This window comes from Coregonus clupeaformis, chromosome 34, assembly GCF_020615455.1.
Source record: "Coregonus clupeaformis isolate EN_2021a chromosome 34, ASM2061545v1, whole genome shotgun sequence".
In the NCBI taxonomy this organism is placed as follows: domain Eukaryota; kingdom Metazoa; phylum Chordata; class Actinopteri; order Salmoniformes; family Salmonidae; genus Coregonus; species Coregonus clupeaformis.
The window spans coordinates 44,379,560-44,400,209 of record NC_059225.1 but is presented as its reverse complement, the minus strand read 5'-3'; the positions used below and the strand labels follow the sequence as shown (position 1 = coordinate 44,400,209).

General features: G+C 43.3%; 1 protein-coding gene across 2 annotated transcripts in view; it reads right to left on the bottom strand.

The window, feature by feature from the left end:
- LOC121550091 (guanine nucleotide exchange factor VAV3) overlaps positions 1–18,688 on the bottom strand; it is a 144,652-nt gene extending 125,964 nt beyond the window's left edge. For both annotated transcript variants that reach the window (XM_041862223.2, XM_041862224.2), the window contains exon 1: positions 18,213–18,688. In XM_041862223.2, the coding sequence (XP_041718157.1) occupies positions 18,213–18,419 (207 nt within the window). In that variant the 5' untranslated portion in view covers positions 18,420–18,688. The remainder of the gene's footprint in view (positions 1–18,212) is intronic.
- Positions 18,689–20,650: the final 1,962 nt, after the last annotated feature.

The following is a 20,650-nucleotide window of genomic DNA, read 5'->3' as shown; positions in this document are numbered from 1 at the left end:
TAATTGACATAAATGTATGAATTGCAGGGCCATTGACATCATGAAGTGTGCATATTTAAACCATATCGCCAAATGATGGACTTAAGTCACTCAACACAGGACATCCCCAACAACTAATCAACATAGTAGATCCAGCTACTGTATTAAGATTATAATCTTAAATGGTGTCCTATTATGGTATGTGCTGATGGAGACATCCTCCAATACAAGACTTTATCACAACAGGCTGTTAGAATCAGTCCTCATAAACACTGTATTCAGCAGGACCAGTAACCAGGCTCTAAACAGCCCTTTTTCAGGGCTGTTCTGAAACCCTTCAGAGATAGGGTTGGTTGCTCACTTCTTTTTCGTTTGGTCTTGACTCACAGGCAGGCTTTCACAGGAAGTATTTTTTATCGGTTGTTCTCTCTCTCATTTTTACAACAGCACAGCTGTTGTCTGTGTGATACTGTTGTCTGTGTGATACTGTTGTCTGTGTGATACTGTTGTCTGTGTGATACTGTTGTCTGTGTGATACTGTTGTCTGTGTGATACTGTTGTCTGTGTGATACTGTTGTCTGTGTGATACTGTTGTCTGTGTGATACTGTTGTCTGAGTCATACTGTAGCTCTGCTAGGCACAACAGTAGATGCAGTCAACGAGTCTGTGTTACTAGAGCGGTGTTACAATACTAGTAAACAATGTTAAAAACAGAATACAAGTCAAACAACTGAGAGAGGCAAAGTCATCTTTCTCTATTTATTACATCTCATCCAATATTTAGCTATCCTCCTGAACTGTGGCACGAGATCAGAGCCGTCTGTGAAGACGATGATGTGCACAAACATCAAATATGACATTCTGCTCAACTCAAATCGCATCAGGCATTACAGACGACTTCACAAGAAAGGCCTTGGGGCAGAAAACCCCAGATAAGACAGTCACAGCGAAGGGCACGCAGGCAGCTAGTAAATAATGTTGAAAGTTTACACTTGTATGCATGGCGTTTTATCTGAGGAGCACATCTTGGAGACGGCCGCCCTGGGTCTTCTGAGCAACCCTGAAGAGCTTTAGTATCTGAAGGAAACAGCAGCCTCACAGAGAGGCATCTGAAACCCACAGCACTGGGCTCAGTGGGCTGAAACCCTCTCTGTAGCACAGAGGTGAAGCATGCTGGGTGCAGGGAGTGAGGGGGGACGGTTTTAACAACGCAAGTTGTGAGCAAGCACCAGGGAGGTTCCGGATCGTTTCACACTGAGCTGTTTTCTGCATTAGGAACTCTCAGCCCCCCCTAAGGCTCTTGTACAGTATATAGAGAGGCCTGACTGGTGTGTGTACCCTCACAACCATCTTCCTGACATGGAATGATGATTTCACACCACGGCTTATTGTTGCATCATCCCAAATCAAATCAAATTTTATTTGTCACATGCACCGAATACAACAGGTGTAGACCTTACAGTGAAATGCTTACTTACAAGCCCTTAACCAACAATGCACTTTTAAGAAAGAATACCAAAAAAATTAAAATACAATAGAAGATAATACGAAATAAAAGTTACAAATAATTAAAGAGCAGCAGTAAAAATAACAATAGCGAGGCTATATACAGGGGATACCGGTACCGAGTCAATGTGCGGGGGCACCGGTAAGTCGAATATGCACATGTAGGTACAGTGCCTTGCAAAAGCATTCATCAGTCAAAATTGGTGAAGTGAAATGAAAAAATATATTTTTTTCAAAGAAATTCTAAAAAATAAATAACGAAAAAGCAGTGCATGCATATGTATTCACCCCCTTTGCTATGAAGCCCCTAAATAAGATCTGGTGCAACCAATTACCATCAGAAGTCACATAATTAGTTAGATTGCACACAGGTGGACTTTATTTAAGTGTCACATGATCTGTCACATGATCTCAGTATATATACACCTGTTCTGAAAGGCCCAAGAGTCTGCAACATCACTAAGCAAGGGGCCCCACCAAGCAAGCAGCACCATGAAGATCAAAGAGCTCTCCAAACAGGTCAGGGACAAAGTTGTGGAGAAGTATGGATCAGGGTTGGGTTAAATAAAAATATCAGAAAATGTGAACATCCCACGGAGCACCATTAAATCCATTATTAAAAAATGGAAGGAATATGACACCACAACAAACCTGCCAAGAGAGGGCCGCCCACCAAAAATCACGGCCCAGGCAAGGAGGGCAATAATCAGAGGCAACAAAGAGACCAAAGATAACCCTGAAGGAGCTGCAAAGCTCCACAGCGGAGATTGGAGTATCTGTCCATAGGACCACTTTAAGCCGTACACTCCACAGAGCTGGGCTTTACGGAAGAGTGGCCAGAAAAAAGCCATTGCTTAAAGAAAAAAACAAGCAAACACATTGGGGTTCGCCAAAAGGCATGTGGGAGACTCCCCAAACATATGGAAGAAGGTACTCTGGTCAAATGAGACTAAAATTGAGCTTTTTGGCCATCAAGGAAAACGCTATGTCTGGCGCAAACCCAACACCTCTCATCACCCTGAGAACACCATCCCCACAGTGAAGCATGGTGGTGGCAGCATCATGCTGTGGGGATGTTTTTCATTTGCAGGGACTGGGAAACGGATCAGAACTGAAGGAATGATGGATGGCGCTAAATACAGGGAAATTCTTGAGGGAAACCTGTTTCAGTCTTCCAGAGATTTGAGACTGGGACGGAGGTTCACCTTCCAGCAGGACAATGACCCTAAGCATACTGCTAAAGCAACACTTGAGTGGTTTAAGGGGAAACATTTAAATGTCTTGGAATGGCCTAGTTAAAGCCCAGACCTCAATCCATTTGAGAATCTGTGGTATGACTTAAAGATTGCTGTACACCAGCGGAACCCATCCAACTTGAAGGAGCTGGAGCAGTTTTACCTTGAGGAATGGGCAAAAATGCCAGTGGCTAGATGTGCCAAGCTTATAAAGACATACCCAAGAGACTTGCAGCTGTAATTGATGGAAAAGGTGGCTCTACAAAGTATTGACTTTGGGGGGGTGAATAGTTATGCACGCTCAAGTTTTCTGTTTTTTTGTCTTATTTCTTGTTTGTTTCACAAGAAAAAATATTTTGCATCTTCAAAGTGGTAGGCATGTTATGTAAATCAAATGATACAAACCCCCAAAAAATCCATTTTAATTCCAGGTTGTAGGGCAACAAAATAGGACAAGTGCCAAGGGGGGTGAATACTTTCGCAAGCCACTGTAGAGTTATTAAAATGACTACGCATAGATAAAAAACAGAGAGTAGCAGCAGTGTAAAAGGGGGGGCAATGCAAATAGTCTGGGTAGCCATTTGATTAGATGTTAAGGAGTCTCATGGCTTGGGGGTAGAAGCTGTTTAGAAGCCTCTTGGTGCTAGACTTGGCGCTCCGGTACCGCTTGCCGTGTGGTAGCAGAAAGAACAGTCTATGACTAGGGTGGCTGGAGTCTTCGACAATTTTTAGGGCCTTCCTCTGACAACGCCTGGTACAGAGGTCCTGGATGGCAGGAAGCTTGATGTACTGGGCCGTAATCACTACCCTCTGTAGTGCCTTGCGGTCAGAGGCCGAGCAGTTGGCATACCAGGCAGTGATGCAACCAGTCAGGATGCTCTCGATGGTGCAGCTGTCGAACCTTTTGAGGATCTGAGGACCCATGCCAAATCTTTTCAGTCTCCTTAGGGGGAATAGGTTTTGTCGTGCCCTCTTTATGACTGTCTTGGTGTGCTTGGACCATTTAGTTTGTTGGTGATGTGGACACCAAGGAACTTGAAGCTCTCAAACTGCTCCACTACAGCCCCGTCGATGAGAATGGGGACATGCTCGGTCCTCTTCTTTTTCCTGTAGTCCACAATCATCTCCTTTGCCTTGATCACGTTGAGGGAGAGGTTGTTGTCTTGGCACCACACGGCCAGGTCTCTGACCTCCTCCCTATAGGCTGTCTCGTCGTTGTCGGTGATCAGGCCTACCACTGTTGTGTCATCTGCAAACTTAATGATGGTGTTGGAGTTGTGTCTGGCCATGCAGTCATGAGTGAACAGGGAGTACAGGAGGGGACTGAGCACAAAACCCTGAGGGGCCCCCGTGTTGAGGATCAGCGTGGCGGATGTGTTGTTACCTAACCTTCCCACCTGTGGGAGGCCCGTCAGGAAGTCCAGGATCCAGTTGCAGAGGGAGGTGTTTAGTCCCAGGATCCTTAGCTTAGTGATGAGTTTTGAGGGCACTTTGGTGTTGAACGCTGAACTGTAGTCAATGAATAGCATTCTCACATAGGTGTTCCTTTTGTCCAGGTGTGAAAGGGTAGTGTGGAGTGCAATAGAGATTGCATCATCTGTGGATCTGTTGGGGCGGTATGTAAATTGGAGTGGGTCTAGGGTTTCTGGGATAATGGTGTTGATGTGAGCCATGACCAGCCTTTCAAAGTACTTCATGGCTACAGATGTGAGTGCTACGGGTCAGTAGTCATTTAGGCAGGTTACCTTAGTGTTCTTGGGCACAGGGACTATGGTGGTCTGCTTGAAACATGTTGGTATTACAGACTCAGTCAGGGACAGGTTGAAAATGTCAGTGAAGACACTTGCCAGTTGGTCAGCGCATGCTCAGAGTACCAGACCTGGTAATCCGTCTGGCCCTGCGGCCTTGTGAATGTTGACCTGTTTAAAGGTCTTACTCACATCGGCTACGGAGAGCGTGATCACACAGTCGTCCAGAACAGCTGATGCTCTCATGCATGTTTCAGTGTTACTTGCCTCGAAGCGAGCATAGAAGTAATTTAGCTCGTCTGGTAGGCATGTGTCACTGGGCAGCTCGCGGCTGTGCTTCCGTTTGTAGTCTGTAATAGTTTGCAAGCCCAGCCCTGTTTGATGGTTTGTCGGAGGGTATAGCGGGATTTCTTATAAGCTTCCGGGTTAGAGTCCTGCTCCTTGAAAGCGGCAGCTCTACCCTTTAGCTCAGTGCGGATGTTGACTGTAATCCATGGCTTCTGGTTGGGGTATGTACGTACAGTCACTGTGGGGACGATGTCATCGATGCACTTATTGATGAAGCCAGTGACTGATGTGGTGTACTCCTCAATGCCATCGGAAGAATCCCGGAACATATTCCAGTCTGTGCTAGCAAAACAGTCCTGTAGCTTAGCATCTGCTTCATCTTACCACTTTTTTATTGACCGAGTCACTGGTGTTTCCTGCTTTAGTTTTTGCTTGTAAGCAGGAATCAGGAAGATATAATTATGGTCAGATTTGCCAAATGGAGGGTGAGGGAGAGCTTTGTACGCATCTCTGTGTGGAGTAAAGGTGGTCTAGAGTTTTTTCCCCTCTAGTTGCACATTTAACATGCTGGTAAAAATGAGGTAAAACAGATTTAAGTTTCCCTGCATTAAAGTCCCCGGCCACTAGGAGCGCCGCCTCTGGATGAGCGTTTTCCTGTTTGCTTATGGCCGTATACAGTTCGTTGAATGCGGTTTTAGTGCCAGCATCGGTTTGTGGTGGTAAATAGACAGCTACGAAGAATATAGATGAAAACTCTCTTGAGATACTCAACCTCATGTGAGCAAAACCTCGAGACTTCCTTACATATCGTGCACCAGATGTTGTTTACAAATATACATAGACCGCCACCCCTTGTCTTACCAGAGGCTGCCGTTATATCCTGCCGATATAGTGTATAACCCGCCAGCTGTATGTTATTCATGTCTTCGTTCAGCCACGACTCGGTGAAACATAAGATATTACAGTTTTTAATGTCCTGTTGGTAGGATATTCGTCCCTGTGGTTCGTCCACTTTATTATCAAGTGATTGTAAATTGGCAAATAGTATCGATGGCAAAGGCAGATTAGCCACTCGTCGCCGGCTCCTTACCAAGCACCCCGATCTCCTTCTGCAATATCTCCTTTTCTTTCTACTGCGAATGACGGGGATGAGGGCCCTGTCGGGTGTCTGGAGCAAATCCCTCTCGTCCAACTCATTAAAGAAAAAATCTTTGTCCAGTTTAAGGTGAGTAATCGCTGTTCTGATGTCCAGAAGCTCTTTTCAGTCATAAGAGACGGTAGCAGCAACATTATGTATAAGTTACAAACAATGCGAAAAAACACAAAAAATAGCACGGTTAAGAGTCCATAAAACGGCAGCCATCCCCTCCGGCGCCATCTTCACTGAAGACATCTCCTGAATCAGTGAGCCTTGACTGAGCATGGAACCATGGGCCTGTGTGTGTGTGTGTGTGTGTGTGTGTGTGTGTGTGTGTGTGTGTGTGTGTGTGTGTGTGTGTGTGTGTGTGTGTGTGTGTGTGTGTGTGTGTGTGTGTGTGTGTGTGTGTGTGTGTGTGTGTGTGTGTGTGTGTGTGTGTGTGCGCGTTCGCACGCCTGTAGAGTAGGGACTGGGACCAGGAAGGATGCAAGGGTAAGTGTAGGTAGAATTCACCACAACACTCTATAATGAAGGTGTAGCATTTCATACCTGAAACACCATGCCGAAACCATCTGCAGAAATAAGACAAAGAGAGAATGCTCCCTACCACCATCCCATCCCACATTATGCTTTTCAAGTCATGTGGTATTGCTGTGTTGAATCTGTTCAGTGTGCTTTAACTCCATAATAAGGATCCTATTTCTTTCTGCTTATGTATTCCCTTCAATACGCTCCAAAGCTCCATGGCAACCACCATACAGTACAGTGAGGGGGTCTTTTAAAACCCCAGTGTGTATTTTATTGTATTGTAGCCTTGCCTACGCGCTACTACCTAATGAAATCCTACTCTATTTGGTCTTATATCTCCCACATGAAAAGCCAAACGGAGTTATACTCATCTCATCTCTTTTGGTTAATGAGTGTCAATTAACAGCCGGTTAGATGGCCGACTCTGTCACAGAGGAAGCAGAGGACGTACTGCTGTACAGGGAATGAGATTAGAGACCTGAGAGGCCTCTTTCTATTTGTCCTTTCACTCAATCTGATATGCCTACAGACAACCCAGCCCAGCCGACAGGAAGCGAGACTGCCGGGCTGCGTCTGAAATGGCAACTGATTCCCTGTATAGTGCACTATTGACCAGAGCCATTTCGATCCTGGTCAAAAGTAGTGCACTATGTAGGGAATAGGGTACCATTTCAGATGCAACCTCTGTCTGTGTGCTACTAGCCTGGAATCCAAACTGATACAATGGTAAAATGGAGCATATCAGTTTGGATTCCAGGCTAGTGTGCTACTGCTTGGACCATCCCATATAGAGAAGACAGATAGAACAATGTTTTAACTATAGCGCTGTAGCAATGATTACCATAGTATTCAACAGGGTATTGAATCAGAATGATATAACCCCTGCATGCTTTCTCTCTGACTCATACCTACTGTATCTTATGACTCTCTTGAGATTGATGTGTCAGGTGCGAAGAAATGGTGTCATATGGAACACTATAGGAGGAAAACAGAGGGCCACGGACCATGGTAATGTATAGCTTAATGTATGGGCCTATGACACGGAAATAGATCACCAGGGTTCCATCCAAAATGGCACACCCTATTCCCTATATAGTGCACTACTTTAGACCAGAGCCATATGTGCATTACATAGGGAATAGGGTGCCATTTGGGACGTAGACCAGACCTGAGGTACTGTATATGTCACATACATGATGTGAGAGCTGGGACCTGTTCTCAGCTGTGTCATCAGGAAACCTGAGTTGGAGTGTAGGCGAATGAATATGTGCTGACTGCAGAGGAACATCTGTCCGCCTTTTACAACCAGGTCCAGCTAAGGGTCAAACCCAGCCAGAAGACAGACAGCTAAAACAGCAGGATGCACAATCCAGTGATACACCCCCTCAGATTGTACTCTGTCCATAAACCTCCTAGGCAATGGATAGTATTCTCTATACTACACTCTAGACTCCAGTAACTGCCACAGGATGACGTCTTTCTCTCACACCAAGAAAGGTGAGGTGGAGGTGACCTGAAGTGCTTTAAAGTCTGAAGGATAATACTCAGCAGTGCAGTCTGCACTTGAATGAAAAAACTAACTGAGACATATGCCAGTAATTATAATATAATAATATGATATGCCATTTAGCAGACGCTTTTATCCAAAGCGACTTACAGTCATGTGCGCATACATTTTTACGTATGGGTGGTCCCGGGGATCAAACCCACTACCCTGGCGTTACAAGCGTCATGCTCTACCAATTGAGCTACAGAGGACCACTGTAGCCCAAATAATTCACTTATTCGGGCAGCAGGTAGCCTAGCAGTTAGAGCGTTGGGCCAGTAACCGAAAGGTTCGAATACCTGAGCCGACAAGGTTAGAAAAATCTGTTGATGTGTCAGTGAGCAAGTAACTTCACCCTAATTTGCTCCAGGGGTGCCGTACTACGTAACAACACATTACACTGCACCTATCTGCAACATACATTACTCATCGCTAAGGCTAGAGAGAGCGAGAGATCGAGAAATTGAGAGTGAGGGGGTTGAGAGAGATCATAACTTTTACCCTGACTCTTCTATTCAACAGTACAGACTTATTTAACACAGCACTGACAGGCACAGCTCTTCATGACAACCCTGTTTCATTACATTATTAATGAGAGATGACTGATTGGCCTCAGCCGGCCGTCCTGCTAGCTGGGGGTACTGTCCACAGCAGCTGATCCAAACCCAGGGACAGAGGCTACGTTCCAAATGGCACCCTATTCCCTTTATAGTGAACTACTTTTTACCAGTACCCATAAGTAGTGCACTATATAGGGAATAGGGTGCCATTTGGGACGCATCCACAGACTAATAACATTTGGCATTTCCAGCGCCTCTTATGTGTTTTCATGTACAGCCTGAGGTATTTCAAAATGGTGGGAAGTCGCCCATAAAAAGTAACAACGTTTCTATATCTTTCGGAATTTTCCATTAAATGTTTCCCAACCCACATCCACCTGAAGCTAGAGGTTATGTATGTGCACACCTTGATGGATAGCAGTACGGTTTATGTTATTTGGTGTGATCCAGGTGCTCTGTCTTGTCTGTTTACAGACAGAGAAGGTCAAGTGATGCAGAAATTCTGTGATGGGGTCATTTGAGACGGAGGGTTGTGATAGGTTGGCTGGGATGTTGTGAAAGCCAGAGAGATTCATGGGGAAGTGTCCTTCATGGAAATCTTCACAGCACAGTATTGTGTTGGCCAGGCCATAGTATGTCAATCTTCACAGCACAGTAGTGTGTGTTAGGGGACATGTAAACCTTTACTGCTCATCAGCTGTAATGCAGTGATGAAAGGCTCTCCCTCCACCCTCTGTCTCTCTCTCCAGCCTCTCGGTTCTCTAGGAAGAGGCAAGGCGTACGCCCAGCGTCTTCTCACTGGAGCATGAATACTGTCTGTCCGCCCCCTCCTACTCCTCATCTCTCATCCTCCTCCTCCCCATCCAGTAAAATATCATAAATCAGGTTTCCAGCTGCAGAGGGTGTGTGAGACAGGTCAACTGGTGTCTGACCCTGCGCTCATGTGTGTCTGTGCGAACATACCTTTGTGTGTGTTTCTGTGTGTCTGTCTGTATGTAATTATTAACACTCTTCTCCACCACAGGTATATACAGTGCATTCAGAAAGATATTCAGACCCCTTGACTTTTTCCACATTTTGTTACGTTACAGCCTTATTCTAAAATGTATTAAATTACATGTTTTCCTCATCAATCTACACACAATACCCCATAATGACAAAGCGAAAACAGGTGCATCCTGTTTCCTTTCATCATCCTTGAGATGTTTCTACAACTTGATTGGACATGATTTGGAAAGGCTCACCTGTCTATATAAGGTACCACAGTTGACAGTGCATGTCAGAGCAAAAACCAAGCCATGAGGTCGAAGGAATTCTCCGTAGAGCTCTGAGACAGGATTGTGTCAAGGCACAGATCTGGGGAAGGGTACCAAAACATTTCTGCAGCATTGAAGGTCCCCAAAAACACAGTGGCCTCCATCATTCAAGTTTGGAACCACCAAGACTCTTCCTAGAGCTGGCCGCCTGGCCAAACTGAGCAATCGGAGAAGAAGAGCCTTGGTCAGGGAGGTGACCAAGAACCCGATGGTCACTCTGACAGAGTTCCAGAGTTCCTCTGTGGAGATGGGAGAACTTTCCAGAAGGACAACCATCTCTGCAGCACTCCACCAATCAGGCCTTTATGGTAGAGTGGCCAGACGGAAGCCACTCCTCAGTTAAAGGTACATGACAGCCCGCTTGGAGTTTGCCATAAGGCACCTAAAGGACTCTCAGATCATGAGAAACAAGATTCTCTGGTCTGATGAAACCAAGATTGAACTCTTTGGCCTGAATGCCAAGCATCACGTCTGGAGGAAACCTGGCACCATCCCTGCAGTGAAGCATGGTGGTGGCAGCATCATGCTGTGCAGATGTTTTTTAGCAGCAGGGACTGGGAGACTAGTCAGGATCGAGGGAAAGATGAATGGCGCAAAGTACAGAGAGATCCTTGATGAAAACCTGCTCCAGAGTGCTTAGGACCTCAGACTGGGACGAAGGTTCACCTTCCAACAGGACAACGACCCTAAGCACAGAGCCAAGACAACGCAGGAGTGGCTTCGGGACAAGTCTCTGAATGTCCTTGAGTGGCCCAGCCAGAGCCCGGACTTGAACCCGATCAAACATCTCTGGAGAGACCTGAAAATAGCTGTGCAGCGACGCTCCCCATCCAACCTGACAGAGCTTGAGAGGATCTGCAGAGAAGATTGGGAAAAACTCTCCAAATACAGGTGTGCCAAGCTTGTAGCATCATACCCAAGAAGACACGAGGCTGTAATCGCTTCCAAAGGTGCTTCAACAGAGTACTGAGTAAAGGGTCTGAATACTTATATAAATGTAATATTTCAGTCTTTTCTTTTTGCACAAATTTCTAAAAACCTGTTTTTGCTTTGTCATTATGGGGTATTGTGTGTGAGTCCCCTGTAGCTCAGTTGGTAGAGCATGGCGCTTGCAACGCCAGGGTTGTGGGTTCGTTTCCCACGGGGTGCCAGTTTGAAAAATGTATGCACTCACTAACTGTAAGTCGCTCTGGATAAGAGCGTCTGCTAAAATGTAAAATGTAGATGTATGAGAAAGAAAATGTTTTAATCCATTTTAGAATAAGGCTGTAACGTAACAAAATGTGGAAAAAGTAAAGGGGTCTGATTACTTTCCGAATACACTGTATTTCTAGCTGTCCCTCTACACTGCACCCAAAGACAATGAAAAAATACATACAGTATTTAAATAGAGCTCAGCAGAGATGTCCCAGTATTACCAACAACCACTATTACACAGCATAAGAAGCATTAGACATCCTCATCCACACTTAGTGGAGAAACATGATATGAAATAAATATTGTTAATAAGTACACCACTGAAAAACTAGGTTACAATGCAAGGCCAAGGCTCCTCTAAAGTGCTCTTTACTTTAAGCATTATCAATACTGACTGACTGCTCCTATTACTTGTTTATCTATTTTTAGCTGGATAGAAAATAATGTCCATTTAATTTGGCTCGAGGTTTTCAATGCTCCACTGGAGATTGGATGTACAGTAAAGGTTGTAGTGGTGCTGTAGGCTACGGAAACGTCTCTCCCTCGCGTGCATCATCTGGACATCTCAAGGATCAGTTTTGCCTTTTAGGACATATTGAAGAAGATTACATGGACAGGGGAGAGCTGATCCTGGATCAGCACTCTGAGACGCTTCATGAATACAAGTTTGATATCTACTAAGACCATGACAAGGACAAATAAATAAAAACCTGTGTTAACATTTTGTGTTGTCCCCATCGGATTCGTATCAGACATGGATTTGAATAGAGTTAAATGCTGTCATCAATGGCCATTGTTTTCAATTGAACTATGTCAGTATTGACGAAAAAGCTCTCAGAAAGCACTTACAACAATCTCTGGTTGGAGATCAGACTCTCTTCCTTTTTGAAAATCATACAATTTAATTACATCATTCCTCATATTGCATTACCAATTATTTGACTGGCGCTCTGTAGAGGTACATATTCTATATTATAAACTGGGTGGTTCAAGCGCTCCGCGTTGCGTTGTGCATATGAACAGCCCTTAGCCGTGGCATATTGGCCATATAACACTCCCCCTCGGGCCTTATTGCTTAATTGAATAGCATAGGCAAATCATAGGAAAATGAAAATGATGGCCTCTATTTGTGACATATGCTAAGAGATGATATCCAAATTCAATCCAAAGTTCTGTTGAAGATGACTCTTCATTTCTATAAGCACTTAGACTGTAATGTCTTTTGGTCTATAGATTAAAGGTGATGGTTTAAGTTGATCCATTAGAGGGATTTCCAGGCATGTTGTTGTGCTGTTTTGTATTTGCGTGTTTCCGTAATTTCATGACCATGGAAAGACTTGTGCAAACGTCATCATGAAAACTGCATTAATATACATGTGATATCATGATGACACTGCAGAGAAAACCTGCATGATTACATTAAACAACATTAGAATTTCAAATCAAAGGCTTCACTGACCTTGGTCTACAACTCTACGTGATGTGACGTGATAAAACAATGTCTAGTTACATGCAGTGATGTAAGGTAACTAAGTAAAAATATACTGAACAAAAATATAAACGCAACATGTAAAGTGTTGGTCCCATGTTTCATGTTGGTCCCAAGCCTCCTGTAGCTCAGTTGGTAGAGCATGGCGCTTGCAACGCCAGGGTTGTGGATTCGATTCCCATGGGGGGCCAGTATGAAAAATGTATGCACTCACTAACTGTAAGTTGCTCTGGATAAGAGCGTCTGCTAAATGACTAAAATGTAAATGTAATGAGCTAAAATGTAAATCTCTCAAATGTTGTGAACAAATTTGTTAACAACCCTATTAGTGAGCATTTCTCCTTTGCCAAGATAATCCATCCACCTGACAGGTGTGGCATATCAAGAAGCTGATTAAACAGCATGATCATTACACAGGTGCACCTTGTGCTGGGGACAATACAAGGCCACTCTAAAATGTGCAGTTTTGTCACAAAACACAATGCCACAGATGTCTCAAGTATTGAGGGAGTGTGGAATTGGTATGCTGACTGCATGAATGTCCACCAGAGCTGTTGCCAGAGAATTGAAAGTTAATTTCTCTACCATAAGCCGCCTCCAACGTCATTTTAGAGAATTTGGCAGTATGTCCAACCGGCCTCACAACCGCAGACCACGTGTAAACATGCCAGCCCAGGACCTCCACATCCGGCTTCTTCACCTGCGGGATCATCTGAGACCAGCCACCCAGACAGCTGATGAAACTGAGAAGTATTTCTGTCTGTAATAAAGCCCTTTTGTGGGGAAAAACTGATTGGCTGGGCCTGGCTCCCCAGTGGGTGGGCCTGGCTCCCAAGTGGGTGGGCCAATGCCCTCCCAGGCCCACCCATGGCTGCACCCCTGCCCAGTCGGTTATATTTTTGTTCAGTATAGTTTGAAGTACTACTTAAGTAGTTATTTTGGGTATCTGTACTTTACTATTTGCACTGTCATCCCTAATGCCTCTGATCTGGCGGACTCACTAAACACAAATACTGTGTTTGTAAATTATGTCTGAGTGTTGGAGAGTGCCCCTCGTTGTCCGTAAATTAAATAAACAAGAAAATCGTGCCCTCTGGTTTGCTTAATATAAGGAATTTGATTTATAGCATTTACTTTTACTTTTTACTTTTACTCAAGAATTACAATTGAGTAATTTTCCCACCATTGTACTTAACTACATTTAAAACCAGATACTTTTAGACTTTTATTCAAGTAGTATTTTAATGGGTGACTTTGACTTTGACTACTTATTTTCTATTAAGGTATCTTTACTTTTACTCAAGTATGACAATTGAGTACTTTTTCCACCACTATCATCTAAATCTATTCCAGCAAGGGAAATACACGTGAATGCGGAATCTGGACAACTAGGAGAATTCTGAGTCATTCGGAACAAAATCAGTAATGATGACATCATCAAAATGTCCCAACACTGACAATTCTCTTTCCACTTCTGCTCTATCTCTTTCTCTCCCCCCTCTCTTCTCTCTACCTCTTGAAGTAATGTTCTTACTTAAATTGGAACTCTGAAACTATGTCATGTACTAAGTTAGGTTGCTTCTGTGTGTTTGTTAGACAGGCCCTGTTGTTTTGCTCAGGCCCTGCCAAGGCATGTTTAGTTTCACTTCCTTCCTCTATTCCGTCTCCTCACTTCCTGCCAAAGCTCAGGGACAGTCTGTGGTCTGTTAGAAAGAGGCCTATACGTACTGCTGCTGCTGCTGTTGCATTGTGTGCATTCGTGTGTAAGCCATGTTGTGCCGCTAATACTGAATCCAAACCACATCTTACAAAACCCTTTGTTCTAGACTCTAGTGCATAAAAGTCTCAGCAGCCATTTGCCCATCTCCACTTTCTCTAAGTTGACACTTTCACACTGCCGTGTTGTAACATTCACACACACAGAGACAAACACATGGCTACACATTTTTAAATAAGCCACTTTTGACTCACTCCTGCTGCACCTGTTGCAGTTTCCTTTCCTCTCACAACCAGACACACTCCCATGAGAAAATACAATCTACAACCACATCCAAAGCTATTCTGTGGATGTCAGATTTATACTTCTCCTTTCCTTAGAACTTGTGGTCTTGTGGATTTTATGGAGAACGTACGAAGGCCGATACCCCTCATTTCATTTAATTTATCTCTAGTTGTCATTATTCTTCCCTCTTGAAAGACAGGGCCCAGTCAAAATGTTTCCAGGTTAAAGCAAAATCCTGTATCAATAAATGTTTGAGTTGATTTCTAGTTGTATTTATACTGCATAACTGTTACTACATAACTTGTCTTACCCTGAGAAAACAACAACAACTGGATATTGGTTTTGACTGAACACAGTAGCTCAAAAGTCACACACTGTTAGCACAATTCACATCAGAGAGTCACACACTGTTAGCACACTTCACATCAGAGAGTCACACACTGTTACCACACTTCACATCAGAGAGTCACACACTTCCCTCTTGCCAACCCCGCTGCTGCCATCACTGCTGGCCAACTAAGTCTCCAGAGGGGCTGATGCATTGTGCTTTAATTACGCACTAATACAGCCACGGGGCCCACTGCTTTGAGGGCCCGGGCCCCTTGTGTGTTCAGAGAGGGGTCTCTGATATGGCTCTGTGCACCAGACAGGTCCTTTGTGCTCTGGGCCCTCTAAGGCCTTTGTCTGGGTGTCTCCGCGGTCCCCAGGGTCCCACTGGGTGAGGGGAGGACTAGCGTCCCATGTGTTGTAAATGGACCAATGATAAAATAGCTGCTGCCACTGTGTATTCATGAATTATTCACTGTGGTATTCACGCATCTCAACCAACCCTCGGTTATGTAAATGACACCTCCGTGGAGCAATGAGGGCTGGGGGCAGTGGGTGCTTCCCAAATGGCACCCTATTCCATATATAGTGTACTACTTTTGACTGAGCCCTGGTGAAAAGTTGTACACCAAATAGGGAGTACGGTTCTACTTGGGACACAAATAGAACGTTGTGGAGGGGCTTTTTTTATTTTCCCTCCAGTTTCTGTTGTTAGATAGTGATGTACAACCAAAGGGAATTGGTCTCCTTAGCATGCTGTATGAATGGATGTAGTAACCTAGTAGTGTGTTAAGCATAGGGACATAAATATTATATCCTCTTGGTCTACAATCAAGAGAAAGTAGGCTGAGCAGAATTGTAAATATTAATCGTATTTGCTTCAGTGATGTACGGGTTGTGTTAATTTTATTTTTTTCATTTACACTTTTGTATTTATCATCCTTATTGAATCAGAATGACTAATCCAAGCTGGCATGCATCAAGCCATGTCTAAAAATAACATAGTGTTACAATGGGTAAGCATAGGACACATCCAATGTGCCTGCTACATAGTGTGTCATTATGTCATGACTTAGAGTGGATGCTGACAAATAATGATCCGCTCTCTATCAATAATTGTAGCCGTTGGCCTTGTCTAACCCTGAGAGTAATACACAGCTCAACCTCTCTTCTTACCAACACAATCTGGTTTCCTCTCTCAAAGCACCATGCAAACATGGTCATTTGTTTGAGGCACTAAAAGCAATATAAATGTCAATAACAATAGCAGTCCAGTGATGTTATTGTAATGGTCCACTTGACTTTAGGATGGTGGTCAACATTGACCATTTTAAAAACTTGATTATGAGTCTATTGTAGAAGTATATCATATTGATATGAGGATTGTAGAATTGTTTTAGAGTGCACTCACTCTGTCACACAATCTGTCTGTCAGCTATACACTGATAGTTGGTTTGTGAAGCAGCTTATTCATTGGCTGCTCGTCACCGATCCCAGTCCAGTCATTCGAGTGTGTGATGACTGAGTGTGTGTGATGACTGAGTGTGTGTGTGTGTGTGCGTGCGGGCATGTGTGTGTGTGTGATCCGTTGTGTGTGGCCGTCAGGTGCTCTAAAGGTTGGTCTAGACTAGTCACACGGAGTGACCGTCCCCTCTCTCCCCTGAGAGTTGTCATTGAGCCACAGATTTAGCTGTGATGTGAAGGAGAATTATAATCTGCCCAGCCCAGAGCCAGGCCAGGCTGTGACATGCTTGGTGTGACCCAGGCTGTGACAGGACAGGCTTGGCGTGGGACAGGACAGGAGCAGATGGTCTTTGACAACCAGGAGAGGAGAGGAACACATGGCAGGAGGCAGGATCCTCTGTTTTTAATAACGCAGAAGACAGGGGAGCTATACCTGTACCTGACAGTTACGCTGCCTGTCTGTCTGTCTGTCTACCTATCTGTCTATCTGTGTGCATGTCTGTATGTCTGTCTGTCAGCCTTTCTGTGTGATAGGAAGAGAATAGATATTGTCATATACCTGTACTTTGTACTGGCTATTGACTCAATATGGGACAATAAATCAATATGAAAGGATGACAGTGTAGAGACGCAATAGCACAAATCAAAAACCAACTATGTTACAGTGAAGGGAAAATGAGGAAAGCACAGAAAAAGTCCAGCTACCACTTATTTATAATACACAGAATGTGTAATGCACAGAGAAATGTGATAGTTGGCCCATGTAATTTGACTGCCTTTGTGGGGCTATTCATTTGATTATTTATTTATATAAATATATATAAAAATATGGGGGACGGGGGAAACATAAGAATTGATTCCAAATGTTTATCTACATTCAATGTTCAATATTAGCCTATCTTATTTGCAATGAATAACAGAAGAAACTGTTTTGTTTATGTATATAAAGCCTCAAAGTAACCCCTCTACCTCCAGCTGAATGTGTGACTCTCATCACCTATAAACAGCCTGGTCTCATAGACTAGATGTAACATAGTAAATGTATCACACCCAAATTAGTATGATATGTTAAGTTTGGTATGGTTATATAAGAGGGTTAATTAAGGCAAAAACTAAAGGAGGGTGGTTGGTCAGGGTGTATGGGTGGGTGAATAATGCGAAAGTCTAGCAACTCAGAGGTTCGAATCTCATCACGGACAACTCCAGCATTTTAGCCAATTAGCAACTTTTCAACTACCTACTACATTTGAGCTACTTTGCAACTACTTAGCTTGTTAGCAAACTCTTCCCCTAACCCTAGCTAATGTTAGTCAAAACAAATTGGAATTGTAACATATCATATGTTTTGCAAATTCATAACATATTGTACATTTTACAAATCCGTAACATACTGTACGTTTTGCAAAATCTTAACATATAATAGGAATTGTAATTTGTAACATATCATATGAAATGGATGATGGACATCCAAAATTAATACATACCATCGAAACCTAACATATCATACTAAATGGAGTGTCTCGGTTTTATGTACAGAATAATATGAAGTGCTCTGAGACCTGGTTGCTATAGAGGGCAAGCGAGGTCTGAGGTTCAGATAATTGTACAGCTTTGCATTAAGACATCAAAATAATGCAACTTCCCTCGTTGACAAAAATAAAAGAACACTGAGGATGTGAAACCATTCCCAAGTTCACAGCGAAATAAGTGAGTTAAATTAATCTGATTCAAACTGTCAACAGGTTTTCCCTCCCTCTGTGCAGAGAGTGTTCTATGTTTTTAATCACTCTATTAGATGCGTGAACATCTGGGCATTGTAGCTTAGCGGAGTATTTAGAGCGTTTACTGTTGTTGATTTGATATGACTATAAACACGTTTCTTATTTTACCTGTGACATCTGCGGTCTGAGATTGATCTCTTTGAGGTTGATGGACTGGGGTCGGAGGTTGTTGAGAAGCTGACACAGGAGCACGCCATCTCGGAGGGTCTGAGCCAGGTCGAATACCTGGGCAGACTCCCATGTTACCCTATGGTTGAGTGGAAGCACCTTGCAGTTGATCAGCCATAACGCGCACTGCCTCCAATACTCCATCATTGTTAATGTATGGTTGAGATCAAACAAATCTTGCGCGAGGAATAAAGCCTATTGGAGTCTAATCAATACTAATGAATACAACGCTGTCTCCATTCTCAATCTGCAATATAAACGATGAAAGCGAAACTAGGTAACCGGATTTGATTCTACTTCCCTCCGTTTCATAGCAGAAATAAAGGTAAATTGAAAGAGGCTATGCGACTGGCTACGTGTGTGCTCTGTCCATTGATGACTGAACCGTTCCACAGCTGACAGTAACGGCAACATTGTCCGTGCGCTCTCTCTCTCTCTCTCTCTCTCTCTCTCTCTCTCTCTCTCTCTCTCTCTCTCTCTCTCTGTGTCTCTCTCTGTGTCTCTCGCTCTCTCTCGGGCCATACCACCCCACACCCGCCTCTCCTCTTCTGCTTGCTACTCATATGTTCCATTTAGAGTTAATTACTGCATTGATATTAGCATTGTGTCACCCACCTCATAACATTCTTAAAAAGATAAAAACACAAAGTGCTGTTTGGAAAATTGTAGCCTATTAAGAACGATTCAGAAGTAGCCTTAGGCTATTCGGAGAGGCTTGAATATGAAATGACTTAACTTTAGTTTGGCAAATTAACTTCCATAAAATTAATTGAATTATTTAACATAAATAGAATGGGTTTTGTCTGTTCAATTGATCGCAAACAGATTTGGGTTAAATTTAGTTAAATATGTAAATTGTCTGTCGCAGCACTGGTGACCTCAAAGAGATATAGTCCATCAATAATTGATGGGAATAGATTAATGCATCTTTATCAGTCAGATAAATATATTGCAGCTTGAATGAAGACTCCAATAATGCACAATTGGTTTATGTAGGCCTACAGCTAATGGGGATCCTAATAAATACCAAATACCAAAATTAAACTAACCTTTACATGATTCTCCTGGTTTGATAATCTATGTTCTCCATACTCCATTTAGTAGTGCTGTAGTCTGCAGTGAATCAGATGGCTTCCCTTGTTATCCATTAATTAAAGGTTGGGGGAAATGATTTAAATAGCAAATACAAACACCATTTTGTGGGTAAATATATATATCCTGGAATGGGGGAAGGTCAAAGTCTGGATCATAGAATGGGGTTTTATTAGTAGTACATGCTTTGGTCTGTCCATTATTAATTAATGTTAATATGCCATTTAGCAGACGCTTTTATCCAAAGCGACTTACAGTCATGCGTGCATACATTTTTTTTTGTTTTGTGTGGTCCCGGGGATCGAACCCACTACCTTGGCGTTACAAGCGCCGTGCTCTACCAGCTGAGCTACAGAGGACCACACTGTAAATGTCCATCTGAGCTCTCTTTCCTTTGGTTTTATGCCTTAAAGGTCAAATGCAGTCGTTTCTATCTCAATATCAAATCATTTCTGGGTAACAATTAAGTTACTTACTGTGATTGTGTTCAATTAAAATTGTCAAAAATAAACAAAAACAGCTTTTTAGCCAAGAGCAATTTCTCAAGCAATAATTTTGCCTGTCTGGGAGTGGTTTGAGTGGGGGCGGGGAAACTAGAATGAGCTGTTATTGGCAGAGAGGTTTGGAACTATTTTTCTTACAGAGGCGTGTATTCATGGATGCCAAACATATAAAATAATTTCGCTTTCGTCTCTCTGTGTTTTATCATTTTCCTTCAATTCACAAAACTGTGCCCCTCTGTCTCTGTATGGGTAGGCTATCTTGTGCTGTCTGGTCAAAAAGAGTATGACATTGTTGCCGCCAGTAGCATTGAATGCAAGGGAAGCAAGCGAGCGTTTGGCCTCCCTTGATAAAAAAAAAGTATAAAATAATAGCCAATCAGCGTTTAGCTAAACTGAGTGAACTCAATTGTGAATGGTCCTGGCGCACAAAAAAAAAGTGTCAAGGAAGCCAGTTTGGATTTGGCTTACATTTTAGTCATTTTAGCAGACGCTCTTATCCAGAGCGACTTACAGTTAGTGAGTGCATATATTATTTCATACTGGCCCCCCGTGGGAATCGAACCCACAACCCTGGCGTTGCAAGCGCCATGCTCTACCAACTAAGCTACACGGGGCTTCACACCAATCACACCCAGAGCATAACGTAATTGACAGAAACAACTTGAAATGTTGCATCTCGTTGTGCTGTTGTCCTCCGGTGGCTAGCTAGCTAGCAAAAATTGGCTCTTAGGGATTTGGACTTGTGGTTTTACTTAATTCTCCATACTGGCCAATGATTATAAT